We start from the raw sequence: 21,676 nt of genomic DNA, 5'->3' as shown, positions 1-21,676 counted from the left end.
ATGTTTTTCTATTATCTTGCTTTGGTTACTAACAATTGGTTTCCGTTCAAGGTTCCCTTTATTGCTTTCTACCGAAAGGAATATGTAGAACCAGAGTTAAATATCAATGACTTGTGGAGAGTCTGGCAGTGGGATGAAAAGGTAAATATTTTAACTTCATATTCAGTATTTGCTGTATATTATGTTTGTATGTTGTGTCAGGGGACACTGGGGGGGAACATATGGGGTTAAAGTCCTTCAGTCTATTCAGGGAGTGGAATAGGGACAACTCCCGGTGTCTCTGGACATCAAAGATGCATACTTACATGTTCCACTTTGGCCTCCACACCACTGATTTCTTCGCTTTGCCTTCGCCAACCAACACTTCCAGTTTATGGCCCTGCCGTTCAACCTATCAGCCCCCCAGAGTGTTCACGAAGCTCATGGCAGTTATGGTGCCGACCCTGAGACTCCAAGGGTTGTCGGTGACCCCATACCTAGACGATCTTCTCCTGAAGGCCATGATGGAAAACCAGGCCAGGAAGGATCTTCACTGTACAATTTCCCTTATTTAGAAATTCAGTTGAACCATCAAGTGGTCAAAATCCAACCTACACCCCAGTCATCAGATGACATTCTTAGGCCTCAAATTCAATACCATGGCAAAGTTAGTGTTCCTTCCTCAGGACAAATAGATCTGGATCAGGGAACAAGTTTCAAAGTGGTACCATTTGTGCAAATGAATTTCCGCCCTTCTTCAAGCCAGCATACTGAAAGCATGGACTCGCTGTCCCTCCGGTGGTGGCTGCAACCTGGCCACTGGCTGGTCTTGGGTGATGACAATCACCCCCCCCCCCTCCTCTTGCTACCCCAATCCCCAAGAAGATCAAATCTACAATCACGGGGATAGTGGAAGCACCCTACTGGCCTCTGTGACTCTGTGTCTGATAAACCTTTGGCACACTTTACTGCTGCACTGCTAGTTGGAGTGATATCCCCTCCCCTCCTAGCAGCTGATCAGCAGAACAATGGGAAAGTACCAAGTTAGCTGCTCCCCGACACCTTTATTGTTAAAAATGCTCCATATGAGAATAGCACCCAATGGTAAAATCCAAGTCCAGCTTATGACTCTTCTAGTTACACAAGTAGGAGAAACAATAGCTTATCTGAAAGCAGTTTTAATGTGTAGTGCTGACATCTTTTTGAAAGCTCAGACTCTTTCCCGAGACGACAGACACAAAGAGGATTTTTGTTACTGACCATTAAATGTATTTCTCTGTAGTCGAAAGGGGGGCACTGCTTCCCACCCCAGTGAAGAATAGTTGACCTCTTAGTCGCAATGGAACCTCTGTTACTATGTTCTGCCTTATTGATCAGTTTTACACAAATTCTCTTTCTCAGTGGACCCAGCTGAAACTGCGAAAGCAAAATCTGATTAGACTTTTTGAGAAGATGCAAGCCTACCAATATGAACAGATATCTTCAGACCCCGACAAGCCATTAGCTGATGGAATAAGAGCCCTAGATACAGTGGACATGGAAAGGTGAATATTTTTTTAATTAAATTTCAGTAAACATTGTACTAATTGTATTTCACTGCCACTGTATTTTTATTTTATTTTTTTGTGGAAGTGAACAAATTGAATTTTGTCCTTTATAACCCAATACATTAGAAGTACTTTAAAAAAAACAAACTACTGTAAACACACCTTTATTTCCCCTCTGGAGCATAATTATAATCTACACAGATCCTGCAAGGATAAGGGGACTCCTTCTTTTTCCTGGCATCCACACATTTATTTTCTTACACTCCCTATATAGATATTTAAATGCTTGTAAGCTCCTCCATCAGTGCCAAACATCTCTCCAGTTTAAAGGGGACCTGTCACCTTAAGAAATAATTCCAAATTGTTTTCTATTGTGTTTGTCAAGCAAAATAAACTTTACTTACACTATATAAATTATTTTAATCTTATATTCTTCAGCCTTGGAATTCACAATTGCAGCAAGCAGGCTGGCACCATTTTGTGGACACTATTATCAAAGCAGGCATTGCATTCTGCCAAAATCTTGTTTCTGTGCCAGTATGGGGGGACCTAATACCCCATATCCATGTACTGGTTACACAATTACATGGTGAGGAGGGAGGGGGAATGTGAAGAGGGCAGCAACATCTAGAAAGTTCTGAATTGAAAGTGAATGTAACTCTGTGCCCCACCTCTATGCCTAAGGCTTAGAAGCAGGACAGGCAATATGTGATTGACAGCTGGGATTTTTAAATGCTTTTATAATGGGTTTGGATGTGTTATTAAAAAAATGATTTTGGGTTTCTTTTTTAATTTGAAAAGGGCTTTTATTATACAGTTTTTTATGTCTGGGTGACAGGGTCCACTTTAAAGTCCATTCATTAGATGACCAGGCATAGTCCTGCTGCTGCTTTTATTCATTGCCAGCATTTACCACATCAATTGCAAAAACCCTTTGGTATTTACAGAAGGAAGCAGAAATGGTGGAGAAAATACAGTTAAGCAAAATGAATATAAAGTGGGATAACAAGAAATTATAGAAAGTGGCAGGCAAAAAAGAACCAAGGGAAAACATAAAGCTGAACATGGTAAAAATGGTAGGCTGAGAATAGAAAGGCTGTAGTAAAGGGAGAAGCAGAGAAAAAGAAAATGCATAAATCAAGGTAACCTATATTCCTTACTGGATATGGTGCTAGTTGCAGCAGCTAGTCGCATTATCTTTTCTTATTTTCTAACAGGCTGAAGGATGTGAAATCCATGGATGAACTAAAGGATGTGTACAACCACTTTTTGCTATACTATGGCAGAGATATCCCTAAAATGCAGAATGCGGCCAAATCCAGCCAGAAGAAGATGAAACGGATCCCGGAAGAAGGAGAGGAGGGTATGTAAATCAAATATATGTGTTAATGTCAGTCATTCTTTACTAAATTATTAAAATCTCAGTTGCATTTTGAGAAGGCGATCATTAAAGATAATAAAGTCTATAGTGAATCATTTTTCTCTTAGGAAGATGGCATTTGGGCATATTATATGTTCATGTTTTTCTGCAGCCAGAGGAGCACTTAGAATTTGCCTTGTTGCCTCCCCTTGACTTGCATTGAAAACACACAGGAGCCAGTATTGGTACTTTTATAGATCAATATAGAGCATTTTTGTGGCCTAAGATTACCAGTACTGCTGTCAGGTTTTTCCTATTTAAGTAATTGGAGACATTTGGTGAAGCATTCTCTGCATGCCATAAGCATTGTGTTTGGGACTGGGAACAGGAACTGTGGAGAAGTGCTATACCCATTGTAAGATAAGAGTACATTCAAAACACTGGCAACAATATTTTTATGCAGGGGCTGATGCAGGAGAACAAGAAGAGGAGTCATCCAAGGGTCCAGAATTAAAACAAGCTTCTCGTAGAGATATGTACTCAATCTGCCAAATTGCTGGTCTTGGTGAGTTTGCTTCTTGCTAACTAAAAAGCATTTGTTTAATAGAAATTCTTGCTTGTATTTGTTTCCTGTATGTGAATTATGCTAAGATTAAGATGTAATTGTGCTAATTTAACGTGAAACCTTACAGATGGTCTGGCCAAAAAATTTGGTTTAACACCCGAACAATTTGGTGAGAATCTGAGAGACAGTTACCAGCGCCACGAGACTGAACAGTTCCCTGCTGAACCACTAGAACTTGCCAAGGATTACACTTGCAGGTAATTAATAGTAACCCTACAAGCTAGCAGTATACTTGCTTGGGTTTCCCCAGATATTGCTGGGCTACATCTCCTAGCATGCTCCGACCATAAATTATATGTTGAAACATGTTGGGTATATCAGATGCCTGCAGGTTAATTTGCAGGCCAAATGGGTTTTGGTTACAAAGTGGGGTTGCTGGTTCATGATTGGATGGGTGGTGGCTCCAGCTTTTTGTATTGTCAGACCTGCTACCATGAGCTCCTCTATGTTACCTTCTCGCAAGCCCTCCCTGTTGGTGATATCAGTGGCCCCTCCACATCTGTGGTGTCAGTATCTGTTCAAGTAAGGGTCCCGCAAGCTTAAGCAGGTGCAGGTTTTCTTGGGGTGAGTTAGGGTCAGGTGTGCGTCATGGTTTTCTCACAATATAAAAGTGCATTAATACTTTTTGTATACTGTATAATAATTTGCAATATAAATATAGTTTTTTTGAATTGCTTACTAAGAAATTGTTACTCATGATGTTTAGATATAGCATTTGTTTCTGTTTGCCTGAATATATTTCATTATAGCGTCTTCCTGTCATAGAATTCTAGCTGTCTGTATAGGCTTCATTATGGGGCCACGTCTAAATCAATCATTTTTAGGCTGAGGAAATCAGAAAAGGTGAAAAGGCTACACTCATTAACTGAATCATATCTATTGTTTAAATCTGATGTGTGCAGGTTTCTGTAGGAGTCCCTATCTGGCAGTGCAATTGTGCAATGTTAAAGCTGCCCATATGCACACAATGTTTGTCTGGACTGACATTGTGCCGTGGCATTTTTTTTTTTTTTTGCCATAATACCAGCGCTTTATACCATGTAGTGATATGTGTGTGTATATGTTTATGGGCAGCGTAATCCTAGGGAACATGACTGATTCCTCAAAGTTTTGAAGGAAGTTTTTATTCCCCCCCCCCCCCCTATTTTAATTAATTTTTTTTTTTTTCTTTTTGCATTGGTTGCAGCCAGTTTACAACACCTGAGGCTGTCCTGGAAGGTGCTCGCTACATGGTTGCCCTGCAGATTGCCAGAGAGCCTCTAGTCAGGCAGGTTCTGAGACAAACCTTTCAAGAACGGGCCAAAGTTAATATTATTCCAACCAAGAAGGGGAAGAAAGTAAGTGTTGGTGCCATCTTGCTAATTTGTAGCTTTCCATTTAAACCAAATTGTCTAATAAGCCTATGGATAATCTCTTAGCCATGTTTAAGACATCTTTCAGTTATCTGATGTTCTGTTTTCTCTCTTACAGGAAATTGACGAAGCCCATTTTGCCTACGCCTTCAAGTATCTGAAGAACAAACCTGTTAAGGAGCTGCGAGACGACCTGTTTCTTAAGATGTGTATAGCTGAGGAAGAACAACTGCTTACCATTGAAATATGCATTGACATGAAGGATGTAGAGGGGTAAGCATCTATTATTCTAGAAGTGTATTGTAGAAGGCTGCTATTCATTCTGCTCTGTTGATGATGGGCACTGCTGGGTAAAAAAAAATGCAATTAAGGGTATTTAGAGTATGCTAAAACAATTTGCTTTCATTTTTTTCTTGCCTCCAAGTGATTTTCAAATGGAGCTTTCACCCTAGTGTGTTTAACTTGTCATTGCATCCTTTTTTAAAAAAATCTGCACAATAAACTATATTTTTTTTTATTATAGGAAAGTATAACGTTACCTGTAATGGCTTGGTCTGACCTTTGAATCATTAGCTGTGTGTTTGTGGGGGTGAGGGGGTTGGTCTAAAGTTCTGTCTTGTTATAGCTTAGTTAAGCTTGCTGTTTTTTATGATAACTTGGAGAGGAGTGATATCTGTTATTAAAAGTCTATTCATCTGATTTATAAATTTGTAATAGCAAAGAAACTGTGCTAGTATGTTTAACCCTTTAAGTGCCACAGAGTGTAGATTCTACGTTCAGCACTTCTACGCGCAGCACATCCAGGTTTGGGAGCAGAGGAGTGGCTGGCTTCTGGATTGCTAGCCATTTTACTGCATTTTCAGTTCTGCATAGGTGGTATTCCCTTGATTTTGTATGTAAAACTTAATTTGGCCAATCCAAAATATTCAAACTGTGATTCTGACTGCAGATTACAGTAGGCGGAAAAAAAACATTGATTTTAGTGGTTTTATTTTGCAATTTTATTGTATTCCACATTGTTCTTTGTTTCTTGTTATTGCCCATGGAAATGTTGTCTATCGATTTGGGTGTGTCTGCAAGCCACATAGTTTGGTAAATCTGTGCATATTGGGCATCAAACTGTTCAGTAGACCCCTGTATAAATTGAAAGGTCACTGGTTAATTTCTCTCTTGCAATGGAATAGGCAAACAGACTCGGCATATTACAAATCTAATATACTGTTATGTTTGATTTACAGCATAGTGTTTCTGAAACGCCTTTAGCAGTTTCCATCTATTTTGCCATCTTCAGTTGATTTGGTGGTTGTTCCTTTTTATAGTTATGGAGACCAGACTTATTTTGAGGAGATCAAGCAGTTCTATTACAGAGATGAGTTCAGTCATCAAGTGCAGGAGTGGAACAGACAGCGTACGTTGGCCATTGAGCGGGCACTAAAGCAATTTCTATATCCACAAATGGCAAAGGAGTTGAAAAACAAACTTGTTCTGGAAGCCAAGGACTTTGTTATCAAGGTATGAAACTTTTTGAGTAGTAAACTATGTATCTGTCTATCTATCTCGTATCATCTCGTGGCCACTAAAACGAAAAATAAAAATTGGATGAACTGTAAAAGGTAATGTACATCAAAGAATGAACACAACCTATATAATGTGCCCACATTTCAGTTGCCATAAGGACATTATAATACGGATTGCTGGTCCTGAAATCATTCTCTATAGTGTCTTTCTCTCTCCCTCATCTATAGGGATGCACCAAATCCACTATTTTTGGATCTTTCAGAACTCTGAATCCTTTGTGAAAGATTCGGCTGAATACCGAAGCATATGCAAATTATAATACGCCAAATCTTGGATTTGGATCGTGGATTTGGTGCATCCCTAGTATATACTTGTACTTGTGTGTATATAGATTGAATCAATAGTAGGGAAATTATATAAAGACTTTGGGGCTGATTCACTAAAGTGTGATAACGCTTATCGCATGTTTTTTTGCGTTAAAATTGACGCGATAAATAAGTATTGATTCATCAAAGTATTTTTGCATGCGTTAAGAGGCATATCGCATGCACTAAATAACAAATAAGAATCGTTAGACGCGCTAAATATCGCATTAGTCTGTGTGAATATTAACACCTACGTGGGGCAGGCGGTACTTAAAGAAAATTGTGGTTTGTGAGCTTTTGGCAACACAACATGGACTTTGCAGTGGGATTTTTTTTTGCAGTGGGAAGTATGTGTTGGCCCTAGAGTGATGCAGCCTCCAGTTTTCAGGGAAATGGTCATTTTCAGAAAAGTAGTTTTACGAATGTAATGGTTACGTGCGTTAAATCATGTGCTAATATAGCAAGCGGCGAAATATATTGCACGCAGTGGGAATTAACACACGCGCGGGAAATAACGCAAGAAAAACGCTTATCGCGAGTTAAATCATGCAAACAACATCATGTCTAAATTAACGCAAGTATCCTATAGTGAATCGTGCATTAAAGGAAAAGTAACACTAAAAATTTTTAACTAAAAAATCGATTCTACCCTCCCCCAATAATTGCCCTATCCTGAAAATCATTTGTTATTTTGAATGCTTTAGAAGAAAATACCTGTTAAACTTGGCTTCCTGTCATTTGAACAAAGGCGATGCCGGGGAAAGTATCAGGGGAAGCATCAACTATGCGGCGATCGATTGATCGAGCCTAGCCTGACTCCTTCCTATACAGAAGGAAGGCTAGGCTCGATCCATCGATCGCCGCACAGTTGATGCATCCCCTGATACTTTCCCCGGCATTGCCATATCGCCTTTGTTCAAATGACCGGAAGCCAAGTTTAACAGGTATTTTCTTCTAAAGCATTCAAAATAACAAATGGTTTTCAGGATAGGGTAATTATTGGGGGACGGTAGAATAGATTTTTTAGAAGCGATAAAATTTTTTAACGCATGCTATAAACAGCGCTCGTTTTATCGACCTTTAGTGAATCAGCCCCTTTTTGTTTTATATGCAGACCTACATATTCCTCTTTGTATTCTGATGCTTATGTCAATTTTCTTTCTTCTGCTCAGTCCTGTAGCCGTAAACTGTACAACTGGCTTAAAGTGGCATCATACCGGCCAGACACCCAGGTGGAAGAAGATGATGATTTCATGGAGGAAAACCAGGGGAAAGGAATCAGAGTATTAGGCATGGCATATTCTTCTGCTAGGTATGAATAAAATGCATACTTTTGTAGTACAGTATAGCATTGCAAACAAAGTGAATGTTTTAGTGGGTCGTTCATTGTATTATTATTATTTGCTAGTGTTACTGGCCTGTAAAGGCAGAACTGACAACTTGATATGCCACACCTCTTAGAAGGCATGTTAATAAGTCTGAAAATCTATCAATCGGTGCTCAGCCTTTTAATGAAACACTTACATAATTACATATTGTCTCATGTTGAGATGCTTAAAGTCATCCCCCCAGTCAATAGGGTTGGCCTCTACTGATTTCCTTGGGCAGATATAGATCTTTGTATTAATGCTGTCCTTTTTCAGCTGACAAGGTTTGATAGTCCTTTCTGTATCTCTTTCGTTATCTGTTTGTGTTCTTGTTTTCTAGAGATCACCCTGTGTTCTGTTCGCTGATTAATGGAGAGGGTGAGGTCACAGACTTCCTCCGTCTCCCATACTTCACCAAGAGAAAGAATGCCTGGAGGGAGGACGAGAGGGAACGAAAAGTAAGGTTTGCATGCAGCAGGTGTATTGTCCCAATTTTCCATTATACTGTAAAACTTTATCCTTCCTTTTTTGTTGTCTTACAGTGCAGAAAGATTTTAGCAATGTAAGAATAGGACTTTTAGGGCAGTGCTACTTGTTCTGATGTGGTCCTCCAACAATTACCACTTTCTATTATAGCTGATCAAAAACAAAAGCAAATTCATAGTGTTGTTTTGTTAGACGATAAGGGAGCTAAGGTGGAATAGGCCTCCTGTCTGTACTTGATTTTACTCTGGTCAGACTCAGGGGGATATAAGATGCCACCTCCCCTCTTCCACAGATGAGAAATAAGCTATCCTAGAAAAAAAAGTCCTATGGCAAAGGACAAATCATTCCTCTTTGCAGAGACTGGCAGAATAAAATCGTAAGGAGGCCTAAGCAGAAGAATTGGCTCATCTAAACCTTTTATTTTGTGACCACTAGCATAGATGTACAAGGGGAAAGAGGCTTTTTTTGTTATTAGAGCTAAAAAAACATGTAGTTGGCTGAGGCATCTGTGGCATTGAGGCAAGAGGAAATGTGTGCTTTGCTATCATACAGAGCACTGTAAAAGTCATATAATTTCATTGGATTGTTCCACAAATATGATCTTTTAGAAGGACTATATCTGATTGGGTAATACATTGGACTTAATTTAAATTACATGTGCCAACTGTGTGACTTTTTATGATGGTGGATGTTGCTGTGTCTGCTAATTAGAGTCAAAATGGAAGGTCATGACCACCATTTCACATCTTGTGTTTCAGGCACGTGATATGGAAACGCTTAAGAAGTTTTTAATAAGCAAGAAGCCTCATGTTGTTGCCATTGCTAGTGAAAATAGGTAAGGTTGTAGTTTATGCATTTCTTTACAGCAAAAAAAAAAAAGAAAAACACCTTCCTAATAGTCTATTTGAAGCTTTCATTTGTTTCCTTTAAACATGAGAGGTTAGCTTATAGTATGCACAGATGATTGCTTTTCTGCTTACAGAACCAGATACTTTGCTCAGCTGAAACATTCTCCATGTACCATATCTTTAGATTTTGTTATAGTCTATGGAGCATTCTTTATCTCAGCGTATGCAGGCTCTTTGGTCTCCAGCATTAATATTTCCTTAATCACTGTGTTGCAGGGATGCCCAGATGATGGTTGAAGATGTTAAACGCGTTGTGCAGGAACTTGAGCAGGGGCAGCAAATGTCCGCTATTGGAGTGGAGATGGTGGATAATGAATTGGCTGTCTTGTATATGAACAGCAAAAAATCTGAGGTGAGCCTGTGCCTACACATATCATAGAATCATCTTCTGTACCAAAATGTAGGATTTTTTGTATTTACAGGGTAATAGCACACTGGGAGGTTTGTCGCCTGCAATTAATCTCGCTAATAGGGATGATAAACCTCCCCTAAAAGATTTCCCACCATCAATAAAGTGAATCGCCGGTTGAAAAGCATAGCTTCATTTTCCAAAGTTGCCTGAACTTAGGGCGATTTAGGAATACAAAGCACCGCATGTGTTTTCCTACCAGTGATTCACTTTATTGCTGGTTGGAAAGCATTTTGGGGGGATGTGTCGCCCTCAGTAGCTGAGATTTAACCTTGGGCAACAAATATCCCCTTGTGCCATTACCCTTAAACATAAGTAAGGGGGACAACGTGTAAGTTACAGAGGTGCGTATGGTTGGAATGAAAAGCAGTAACTTATGTAATCCCCCACAAAATTTAATCAGTGAACAACCTCTTTGAAATCTTTAACACTTAAAACATTAAAAATAATTAACTTTGTCCTGGATAGAAGTGTTATTGGAGGGTGGGGAGTAGAATGGATTTTTACTTAAAAAGTTTTAGTGTTACTATTCTTTTAAAAATCGAAGCCTTTACCCAAAACTAATTTTAAAAATGTTAATCAGAACCTTTCCTTCCCTTTAAAGACTGGGCTACATTAATGGGCACAGCTCAGAATGTCGCTGCATTTCATTGCTTCATAATCATCATCAGCCTGTGCTCTGCTCTATTATTAACAGACTGATTTCCGAGACTATCCACCAGTTCTTCGTCAGGCCGTTTCCATTGCTCGCCGCATTCAGGACCCCTTGATTGAATTTGCTCAGGTCTGCAGCACTGATGACGATATTCTGTGCTTGAAACTGCATCCGCTGCAGGTACTCCTCAATCTCTTCTCTTAGCATTGAAAGCTGGGATAGAGCTATCATTTATCAGATGTTGTATATACTCTATTTACAAGTCATAGAATGATAACTGAGTGATTCTTTTTCTTTATTTTTCTTCCAGGAACATGTAGTTAAAGAAGAGCTATTAAATTCCCTCTATTGCGAGTTCATTAACCGAGTAAATGAGGTGGGAGTTGATGTTAACAGAGCCATTGCTCACCCTTATACACAGGCTCTGATCCAGTATGTCTGTGGACTTGGACCACGTAAAGGTGCACATCTGCTCAAAGTAAGTTGTGTGTCACAACATGGATTGCCTTCAAGATAAGAGAATGATAGCACAAAAACTAGAAGGATCTTGCACAGGACGCTCATCAGCCTGCCACATATATAATATGATATTATGACGAATAAGTATTTCTGCTAGTAGTGATGGTACATGTAACGCTGTACAAATCAAATGAATGGTCCATATTACTTAAATGTTTGTCTGTTAGTATCTATGAAACACTTATAACAAACATTTTTTTTCTGTCAAACAGATTTTAAAACAGAACAACACACGCCTTGAAAACCGCACACAGTTGGTCACTATGTGCCACATGGGACCAAAGGTTTTCATCAATTGTGCCGGCTTTGTTAAGATAGACACAAATTCTCTTGGTGATAGGTCAGTTCTCTTTTTTCCCCCCTTGGTTTTAACTATCTACCAGTTCATATGCTTTTGTTGCTCCTCTTCCATTCCTGTTCAAAGCCATTTAAAATGCCACTGCTTTTTCTACTAGTACGGACTCCTATATTGAGGTGTTGGATGGTTCTCGTGTACATCCTGAGACCTATGAATGGGCCAGGAAGATGGCTGTTGATGCATTAGAATATGATGAGTCGGCAGAGGATGCCAACCCTGCAGGAGCCCTGGAGGAGATTCTGGAAAACCCAGAAAGATTAAAAGACTTAGATTTAGATGCTTTTGCAGAGGAGCTCGAGAGACAGGTCTGTAAAAAATAAATCCTTCAGATATTTTATGCCAATTTTTGTTTGAGCTTAATGTGTGGGAATTGTCTCTACCCAATAGCATTTTAACAAGCTGGTATATCATTTTTGCCTTTGCCTTTTTTTGTCTATCATTTCTTTACCAGTCCTAAATAAATTAAACCAATATTTCAGTTCTAATGGTTTATAGTTTGCCGTGGCTGCAAATGCTTTTATAGATTGGGTGCCCATTGTGGTTTTTACAAAGAGCTGGAAATAATAATAAACCTAAATATTATGTGCTCTCAATTAAATTTTATCTTTCTCTAGGGGTACGGTGATAAACACATTACTTTGTATGATATTCGTGCTGAGCTCAGCTGTAGATACAAAGACCTCAGGACAACTTATCGGTCACCTAACCCAGAGGAGGTCTTTAACATGTTAACTCGGGAGACCCCTGAGACATTCTATATAGGTAAAAAACGTGAACTTTTTTGACTTCATCACTTTTTAAGTACTGAAATTGTTTGGTGTAATAAGGGCATTTCTCCTCTTACAGGCAAGTTGATCACTTGTAATGTGACTGGAATTGCACACAGACGACCCCAAGGAGAAACCTATGATCAGGCTATTAGGAATGATGAAACTGGTCTCTGGCAGTGTCCATTTTGCCAACAGGATAACTTCCCAGAACTTAGTGAGGTAAAGTCTAAGCAAATAAAAATATTGCTGCATTTTCCCCCTCTTGGTTTATAATCTGCAGCACTGGTGTGGGTTTTTTTCTGTCTTGTAGGTATGGAATCACTTTGACAGTGGCTCTTGTCCTGGTCAGGCAATTGGGGTTAAAACAAGGCTAGACAATAGTGTGACTGGATTCATCCCAACCAAGTTTATTAGTGATAAAGCGGTGAAGCGACCAGAGGAACGAGTAAAGGTATGTGACTTTAAGTCTAGACTCTAGAGGAATGTATGGATTTATTATTCCTTTTGCAAAAAAATAAGGTACTTTGTGATATTGTTAGGGGTTAAACATGACGTATTTGTCTTGCTTTAAAGGCATTGTTTACTTTACAAGAAAGTGTTGTGGTTTAGTTAAATATTAGTATTTGTAAAGAATGCAGAAGGAAGCAGCAGATATATAATATACGCTCTGTTTTATAATTAGCCCTAAATTGACCAGAAAAATAGAAGAGAATAAGAAGAGAGTTAACTGAGTAATAAAAACCTATGTGAATTCTTTAGGTGGGAATGACTGTTCATTGCCGGATAATGAAGATTAACATTGAAAAATTTAGTGTTGACTTGACCTGCCGGACATCAGACCTGATGGACAAGAACAATGAGTGGAAGCTGCCCAAGGACACATATTATGACTTTGACACAGAGTCGGCTGATCATAAGCAAGAAGAGGAATTTAAGAAGAAACAGCAGCGTACAAGTAAGTGTTTCTTTTGGAGCTACCATATACTTAATTTCTAGCCTCTTTAACATTTTAAGAAATGTATATACATCTTGCAAGAGCATTCACCCTTGTTGACTTCCACGTTGATCTCCATTGCAGCATACATAAAGCGAGTTATTGCCCACCCTTCATTCCACAACATTAATTTTAAACAAGCTGAAAAGATGATGGAAACCATGGACCAAGGTGATGTAATCATCCGCCCCAGCAGTAAGGGTGAAAACCATTTGACTGTAACATGGAAAGTCTGTGAAGGTATTTACCAGCATGTGGATGTAAGGGAGGAAGGCAAGGAAAATGCTTTCAGTTTGGGATCTACTCTCTGGATTAACAATGAGGTAATGGCCTAAATATGCATAATTTGCACTCTTCATCTGTCAAGTTGCTTCATAATGATCATAATGTGTGTGAATGTGCCCCAGTGTACAGCTACACTGAATGGTGTCAAAAGGGCTGTGGAATATGTCAATGCTATATAAATAAAGGATAAAAATTATTCTGTGGTAGACAGAGCTATGAAATATCAAGCTGGGGAATTCTAAAGGGGAATCCCAGAAGTTTTTCCAAGATGTAATGGAAAATATGTACTGTTAATATGAATGGCATTTTGTTATAACAGCGCCACCTGCTGGTATGTTTCCGACCGTGGTGTAGTTGATGAATAAAGTGTAGTTGAAAATGTAGTTGTGAATTAAGGTGGTTTTAAGATCAATTATGAACAGCACTCCAAATTAAAGAGATTTTGCTCCCGTGAGGTAAACCCGGAGGAATGTGCACCCAGAGAAAGACTGGAATCCAGTTTGGTGCTGACTGTCTATAGGAAAAACATTAGAAACCTCAGATAACTTTTCTCACATTTTTCTTAAACAGAAGAACCTTAGACCAGCCCTCTTTCTTTCTTCTGATAATTTCCTCAATTATATCACAGTTGGAAACTGACCAGCAGGTGGTGTGGTTGTAGCAAAATGTATTTGTATTAACGGCATATTTCCATTAGTATCTTTGAATCTTGAAAAAAAAACACAGCATGGCTAGACCAATGGGTTGTATATCCTGATAATTGTTTTGTGTAAATGTGGCCATACAGGGGTCAATAAAAGCTGCCTTTTTGGTCTTTCTGTGTGTGTGGCCCTCCAACAGGCCTGCCTGACTAATAATCTGGATTCAAATCTGGCATTTGCTGTTATTGTGATCTGATGGTTTGGCATCATCCACCTCTAGGACAGCAGATTAAGCAGATCTTTAGGTGAATGGCCATCTTAAGTGACAAGTTGAAGACAAGTTGATGATAACAGCAATGAGCCTGCCTGAGCCTTTAATGGCTTAAGACGGAACATTAGCTCAATGCCACATAGTGCAAAGGTCTCTTGTTAGCTTTTTGAGCACATTGTTTTTACACTTTCTTACACTGTTTGGCTGATGTCGTGTTATGGACTTTTGCAGGAGTTTGAGGACCTTGATGAAATCATTGCCAGATTTGTGCAGCCGATGGCATCTTTTGCAAGGGATCTGATAAACCATAAATATTTTCAAGATTGTAACAATGGAGAAAAAAAAGTAAGTAACCAGTGTTAATAAAAATCTCTTTATACTTTCCATATCATTAACACAGGGGGGAAATGAAGTGTTACTTTCATTATGTGCCTTTTATGTCATTTCCTGAAAAATTACGTATTGAAAGGCCTACATGCCCTGTAGAAAGAGACCTTTTCCAAAAGATGGCTTATGGTGATTGCTGTTGGTTCATCATATATCCTGCATTTAATCTTAAAATGGAGTATCGGGTATAAAGGTGGCCATACGCTGCCAGATTTTATCTGACAATTTGGCTTTTTCAGTACATATTGGCATCCTATCCTTTTACTTGGCAGTTACAGAGGGGCAGTGTAGCTTATGTTACACAGAGTCTATAACAATCTCATCAAAAGTGTTATCACTTTTCCTTTTAAAAATTCAAATGTTAAAGCTAGTACTATTTTTGATACTTGCTTTTTTATTTTCTTTACCCAAATGAAATACATTTGTATGCAGAATATCAAAAAGACAAAAAAATAAAGCAAGGCTTGAGCCAAATGCACATGAAGGGCACAAGGTAGTTGAGGGAGTAATGCAGGCTGCCACGCAGTGCAGAGCATCCAAAGGGCAAAATACTGATTTCAGTTACAATTATTGGAAATCTGAAACATCTATCAGAAGGTTTGAGACTTATATTTTCTATCATTATGCAAAAAGCTGGTGGGCGCAAATCAAATCTGTCCCATGTCACGCCATGGTTGTTAGACTTAGGGTAATACCGAAGGTCGCTGCAAAGAGTCTACATTCTGAAAGGACACCGAAAACCTGAGGTCATTCTTAAAGTGGCCATACACGTTCAGATTTTCTTCCAATGAACTTTCCGATATCAGTTGTACGTTTAAGTGCAACACTGAAAAACTAACCTTCAGACTGAAATTGTAAGATAAAGCTTTTGAAATACAAATTGGAGAAAGTTCTGAACATGAAATAGTTGGCAGGCACCAATCGGACGAAAGGTAGGTCCCCCAAGGATCCCATCAGATACACAATACATGCCCAGATTTTATAGTTATCCAACTGAAATTTTCTAACCTGGCTTATCAACTAAACAACCGGTCGCCATGGCAAGAAAATTATCGGGACAATAATTCTGAGCCCACATGCGGACCGAGAATCATACAAAAATTAGTTTTGTACGATTTTATTGTTACGTGTATAACCAGCTTTACTGTCCTGTGGTTCAAGCCAGCAGGTAAACCATTTAAACCCATGTCTCCCATACTGTGGCAAAATATCCTGTTTTAAGGCCAGTGTTAGAGTTTATCATTGTAATTCTGCTTAGAAATGTGCCTTATGTTTTTATCTAGAAACTAGAAGAACTTCTAATAAAAACAAAGAAGGAAAAGCCAACTTTCATTCCATATTACATCTCTGCATGCAAGGAACTTCCTGGGAAATTCCTTTTGGGGTACCAGCCACGAGCTAAACCAAGGTAGGTGTGATACTGATACTGATATAATAATGATTTGTTAATTGTATGTGCATACATTATTACTATTACTATTATTACTATCGTACTATACCCTGCTGGGTGCCAGACATGTTAACCTCTGCATTCTAAGCCATTCCTGTAAAGCTTTTGATTCTTGGGCCTGAAATCACCCTTGATAGTAACCATTTCAGAACTTTGGTGCTGCCCCCATAGCAGGGGGCAATTTAGCAAGTGACCCTTAGAGATCCTCTAGGAGACTTTTACATTGATTTTACTTGTTTCTTTTAGAAGAACACAAGGTAAAAGAATCCAAGGATCCTTTTACTTGGCTCACAAGTTCAGAGGAGTCAAAGGGAAGGGATGAATACAGAGGGGCAGTGTAGCTTATGTTACACAGAGTCTTTAACAATCTAATCAAAAGTCTCATCACTTTTCCTTTTAAAAATGCAATTGTTAAAGCTAGTAGTATTTTTGATACTTTTTCATTTTCTTTACCCAAATGAAATACATTTGTGTGCAGTGCTCACAGCTGAAATCATTGTTTTCTTTTCAAGGGTGGAATATGTGACTGTGACGCCTGAAGGCTTTCGTTACAGGGGACAGATTTTTCCAACTGTCAATGGACTTTTTAGGTGGTTCAAAGACCATTACCAGGACCCTGTACCAGGTGAGAAAAGTCCCACTAGTGGTCACAGGTGCTATATGTGTATTTACCTGTTAATGAACGTAAGCGGGTATCTTTGGCTTTACTTGGACTGATCTCTTACCTGGCACTTGCTCAGTAACATGAGGAGAATGAGAATCCATACTCTCATGCAGAGTATCACCATGGATTGAGGCTTGTTGGAAGTAAACAAAGTACCTAGTTTACCAAAGTCCTTAATTATTATATGCAGCTCTGGTTGTAAATTTTATGGGGCAGAGACTTTTTGTTGTTGGATGCAATGTCTGATCGGAGAATGCATTGGCTCATTGATGTGGTCCTCGGCAAAATGACATCTATGCACGTTGATGTAATTTGATTGAATTAGCCCGATAGAGCAGAAGAAGATCGCCAAACAAGCATATCGCCACCCTAAGTTTAGTGTTGCTGTTTTAATAAGATCCCCATCATTATCTGCTAGAATGGACATGAAACATGCTTTTATTTCCTTCAGGTATCACACCAAGCAGCAGCAGCAGAACACGGACTCCAGCCTCTGTCAATGCCACCCCAGCCAACATCAACCTTGCAGGTGACCGCACAATTGCTTGTAGGCCATTTACCTCCCTTTATAACATCACTATCACTTACTGCATTTAACCCCCTTTTTTTCCTTGGTATTTTGATTTCAGATCTAACCCGTGCAGTCAATGCCCTCCCGCAAAACATGACATCGCAGATGTTTAATGCTATTGCTGCCGTAACGGGGCAGCACGGACAGAATCCCAATGCCACACCTGCACAGTGGGCATCCAGCCAGTATGGCTATGGTGGCGGCAGTGGTGGTGGCAGCAGCGCATATCACGTGAGTATAAGAACAAGAAAATACTCTTTTAGGGGAAAAAAAAACTACAATTCAGTCTGTGTTTTTTTTTTTTTTTTTTTTTTTTTTAAATAAAAATTCTTCCACTCAGGGCATGGAGGGTTCATTTTACATTTAAAGTATGAGATCTGCTTATTGGACTTATATTGAACAAAAGAAAACACAGGAAAGGAATGTTTGCCTAATTTGTAGGATAAGGAAGGGTTAGTGCAGGGAAACATTTTCACCTTCCATGTTTATGTGATACAATCACATGATGATTTTTAAGGCTTCGGTTTGACCAGATGCATGGAGTTGGCCGAATCCTGAACCCTGGATTTAGTGCATTCTTAGTTTAAAGGTGAAGTTCATATCAGATTATAGAAGGATGTAGACTTTGATATTCTAAGTCTTCCAAAATCTTTGAATTTTACACTGCCCCAGTGCAGGAACCCTTAGGGCAAAGACACACGGGGCGATTAGTCGCCGCAACTTTTTGAAAAGTCACAGCGACTAATCCGCGTGCGATTTGTCGCGGCGACACAATTGTACTCTATGGGCGGAAAGTCGCCGCGACTAATCGCCTTGTGTCTTCGCCCTTAGAAAGCAAAGATTTGCTTTTTAAAAATACTGTTCCAAGCTAACTTCTGAGTCAGGCTAGGCTCCATCAATCGATCACCGCATAGTTGATTCTTCACCCGATACTTTCTCCTGCATGGCCATATCGGCTTTGTTCAAATGACCGGAAGCCAAGTTTACAAGGTATTTACTTCTAAAGCATTCAAAATAACAAATAGTTTTCAGGATAGGGCAATTATTGGGGGAGGGTAGAATAGATTTTTTAGCTTAAAAATGTTAGCGTTACTTTTCCTTTAAGGATTTGAATTGATTAGAAACAATGAGTGCTACAGATGGACGTACCTGTTTCAGTTATAATTGTATGAGGAATCTTTGTCACTTGGATTGTTTTTTGACAAAAGTGAAGAACTGTAAAATCTAATAAGCCCTGAAAGGCTTTGTTCTTTTGCCAAGAAACACACCTTTTTAAAGGGGATTTGTGCAGAGAATTTAATTTAAAACTTACATTTTTTCTAATATTGAAATATGTTTTTTTGTTTATCAGGTTTTTGCTACCCCTGCCCAGCAGCCTGTGGCCACGCCTCTGATGACCCCAAGCTATTCGTACGCAACCCCAAGCCAGCCAATCACAACTCCCCAGTATCATCAGCTTCCGCCCAGCGCAACACCCACCCCAGCACCAACTCCTCAGTCCTCTCATTCGCAGAGCTCCAGCCATTCACAAAGCAGTTCCAGACACAGACAGCAGTCCAAGTAAGTACAAGGGTTGGGAATGTACTAATTCATGAGGATATTTTATCAGAATTATCATAGCTGAATGGTGTTCTACCATTCTGTGCCACCTTGTTTTACAGAACATTAATAGGAAGTTAAATTACAAATCGGGTATATTGACCCTATGAATGCTATAGAAGCAACTTTTTTTAGATTTGTTTTTTTAATGACCATATGCACTGCTTGTATAATCAAGAATAATAGTCTAAAATGAACCATTTATGAAAGTTCAGAGAGCTTTTTGCAGATTTCTGATTTACTTAGCAGGAATGCATTTCATTACCTGTATAGGGGAGATCTGCTTTGTAAACTGTGTACAATTGGAGTTCACATCCATTACTTTGTACACATACATATAGCTTTTTTAGGCACATAGAGGCCAAGGATGAAAGTCTGTATTTGAGATTTAAGCCAACTGAAAATATGTGCCATCTTGTGTTTGAAAGGGAATCCTTTCATTTGTTTATAATTTGTTTATTTGTTTTTGACTATATTTTTAAACTTTCTCCTCAGATCAAACAATCATACAGCTATAGACTGGGGAAAAATGGCAGAGCAGTGGCTGCAGGAAAAGGAAGCAGAACGGAGGAAGCAGAAGCAGCGGGTAACACCGCGCCCATCTCCCAGTCCCATGATCGAGAGCACGCCTATGTCAGTGGCAGGGGATGCCACTCCGCTTCTGGATGAAATGGACCGATAGGGATAGAAGAGATCCAGGCAGATAAACCTATGCGGCTGGTGGTGCTTCTTGAATTTTTATTTTTTAAAATTGTATAGAATGGTTCTTCGGTCGAGCCAGCCTGGTGACGTTTAAAGGCCTAATGTGAACAAAGCCTTACCCAAGTATGGTGGACCTGCCACGTGAAGTCCGTCTCGACGAATGCAAGATAACCTTTTTTTTCTCATCTCCATTACTATTTAAATCTCTTGTATAGTATTCTGTCGCTCTGATGAATGCAGCATTGCTTAAGGCAGAGAGGGAGCTGTTTCTTTGTATCGATACTGTTTTAATGAGCTACGTTTTAAATGGAGAACGGGGTTCAATTTTATTTTTACTCCTTGCATATTCTGCCAAAGAATGCAAAAAAAACTAGAAGAAAAAAAAAATCAGGTCTGTAGCAAAGATCTCTTCGCGTCTCTCCTGACTGAATGTGCTGAATGGTCAGGCCTGCTGGAACTGCTTTATAAGGAGAAAAACAAAGGGCTGATGGGAAACTTGTGGAACACTTTTTTGTAAGAGGGATAGCATAGCTGCCTCCTATTCCTGCGTTGCTCTTATCTCAAGGAACATCATGATTTGAAATGAGAAGAAGTAACACAGCAACAAACCCCCACTCCGAACCCCTTGGTTTAGAGCTGGGCAGATGTATTTATTTGTGTGTGAGCGCTAAACCCTTTGTGCAGCTCGCAGCAAGGTTTCTTTTAAAGTCTGCAAAAACCGTGCAGTTACAGATTTAGCCTTTTCTTTATTCTAGATGTTGCAGTGTGGAACTACCTGGAAATACTGCTGGCATTTATACAGTTACTCACCAATCCCTGATTTCATGTTTTTTTTGGGGTTTTTTGTTTTTTTTTCTTTTTGTAATTGCAGCAGACAAATAAATGGTCTGAATAATGAAAAATGTTTTTGTGTTATTTGTTTCGATTCTAAAAGATTAAAAGTCCAAGATGTAACTAGTGCTGTGAGGGTCAATAGCATAACTATATGTGGCCGGGCCCCCCCCCCACCCACACAAATCTTCACAGTACTTTGCACTCTCATCCACCCCTAGCAAGGTCCACATGCCAGCCTGCCCACCCCTCGTGTCCCCCACTCCCCACCAGCTCTAAAGTGGGAGGGTGGGATTTTTATAACTGAAGCAGACTCTCTGCGGTCTGCCCCCCCTCCCCGCAGGGCCACCTTCTATGGTTATAGCACTGGTAACACTTAAACAAAAGTGGGGAGAGAAAAAATATAATAAAGAATAGCCAGAAATGACTGGTCATTTGATTGAGTGAATATTTATATTTATATAAATATAAATGGCTTTTGTATCAACTAAGAGTCTTTAAATTGTTGTTGAAGTGCACCCCCCATGCTTCAGAGTTAGGATGGTGTTCTCTGGCTCTTGTTCTTCCTGCATACATTAGGATGATCATTATGGCCGGACAGTTCTATTTTCCTATCTGACCAAAAGACCCTTCTCCACATGCTAGATCTTTGCATGCAAACTTCAGTCTGGCTTTTTTATGCCTGGCTAGTAGTCGGGGGTTCTTTCTTGCAATACAGCCTGGCAATGAATGGTGGGTTTTGATACCTTTGGTACTTTGTGCCTCCATTTCCTTTGCCAGTTTCTTTGTTGTTGTCCTGAATTAAACTATGAACCTTTCAGAACAAAGTTCATTCATGCCTGAGAGTTAATTTAAACCTTCTACCTGTGCGATGCAGGGTTGGTGCGGGTCCAGGAACTATAGGGAGACCCTTGGGACTGTGACTGATAAGCAGTTTCAATATATACTTATGGGGCCCAATAACTAGTGATTACACTGATGAAAAGTTCATATAGAAGCAGGGGGGCTGTATTTAGGTCTGTTGGCACCCTAGGTCACCCTTAGGTCTGCGCCCTGCAGCTTG

At 39.5% G+C, this 21,676-nt stretch overlaps 1 protein-coding gene across 1 annotated transcript in view; it reads left to right on the top strand.

The window, feature by feature from the left end:
* Positions 1 to 20,684, top strand: part of supt6h (SPT6 homolog, histone chaperone) — a 31,518-nt gene extending 10,834 nt beyond the window's left edge. The window contains exons 10-37 of the mRNA XM_012957453.3: positions 52 to 141; positions 1,381 to 1,523; positions 2,744 to 2,889; positions 3,350 to 3,451; positions 3,579 to 3,708; positions 4,698 to 4,848; positions 4,982 to 5,136; positions 6,183 to 6,375; positions 7,919 to 8,058; positions 8,454 to 8,571; positions 9,358 to 9,434; positions 9,724 to 9,859; positions 10,614 to 10,751; positions 10,882 to 11,049; positions 11,303 to 11,430; positions 11,546 to 11,753; positions 12,063 to 12,210; positions 12,295 to 12,437; positions 12,529 to 12,669; positions 12,978 to 13,173; positions 13,297 to 13,535; positions 14,641 to 14,754; positions 16,080 to 16,204; positions 16,759 to 16,871; positions 17,362 to 17,439; positions 17,540 to 17,712; positions 18,833 to 19,041; positions 19,576 to 20,684. Of these exons, the coding sequence (XP_012812907.1) occupies positions 52 to 141; positions 1,381 to 1,523; positions 2,744 to 2,889; positions 3,350 to 3,451; positions 3,579 to 3,708; positions 4,698 to 4,848; positions 4,982 to 5,136; positions 6,183 to 6,375; positions 7,919 to 8,058; positions 8,454 to 8,571; positions 9,358 to 9,434; positions 9,724 to 9,859; positions 10,614 to 10,751; positions 10,882 to 11,049; positions 11,303 to 11,430; positions 11,546 to 11,753; positions 12,063 to 12,210; positions 12,295 to 12,437; positions 12,529 to 12,669; positions 12,978 to 13,173; positions 13,297 to 13,535; positions 14,641 to 14,754; positions 16,080 to 16,204; positions 16,759 to 16,871; positions 17,362 to 17,439; positions 17,540 to 17,712; positions 18,833 to 19,041; positions 19,576 to 19,762 (4,089 nt within the window). The 3' untranslated portion in view covers positions 19,763 to 20,684. The remainder of the gene's footprint in view (positions 1 to 51; positions 142 to 1,380; positions 1,524 to 2,743; positions 2,890 to 3,349; positions 3,452 to 3,578; positions 3,709 to 4,697; positions 4,849 to 4,981; positions 5,137 to 6,182; positions 6,376 to 7,918; positions 8,059 to 8,453; positions 8,572 to 9,357; positions 9,435 to 9,723; positions 9,860 to 10,613; positions 10,752 to 10,881; positions 11,050 to 11,302; positions 11,431 to 11,545; positions 11,754 to 12,062; positions 12,211 to 12,294; positions 12,438 to 12,528; positions 12,670 to 12,977; positions 13,174 to 13,296; positions 13,536 to 14,640; positions 14,755 to 16,079; positions 16,205 to 16,758; positions 16,872 to 17,361; positions 17,440 to 17,539; positions 17,713 to 18,832; positions 19,042 to 19,575) is intronic.
* The last annotated feature ends 992 nt before the right edge of the window (positions 20,685 to 21,676 follow it).

Source organism: Xenopus tropicalis, chromosome 2 (genome assembly GCF_000004195.4).
Source record: "Xenopus tropicalis strain Nigerian chromosome 2, UCB_Xtro_10.0, whole genome shotgun sequence".
In the NCBI taxonomy this organism is placed as follows: Eukaryota; Metazoa; Chordata; class Amphibia; order Anura; family Pipidae; genus Xenopus; species Xenopus tropicalis.
The sequence above is the reverse complement of the archived record's forward strand: the minus strand, read 5'-3'. Positions and strand labels throughout refer to the sequence as shown.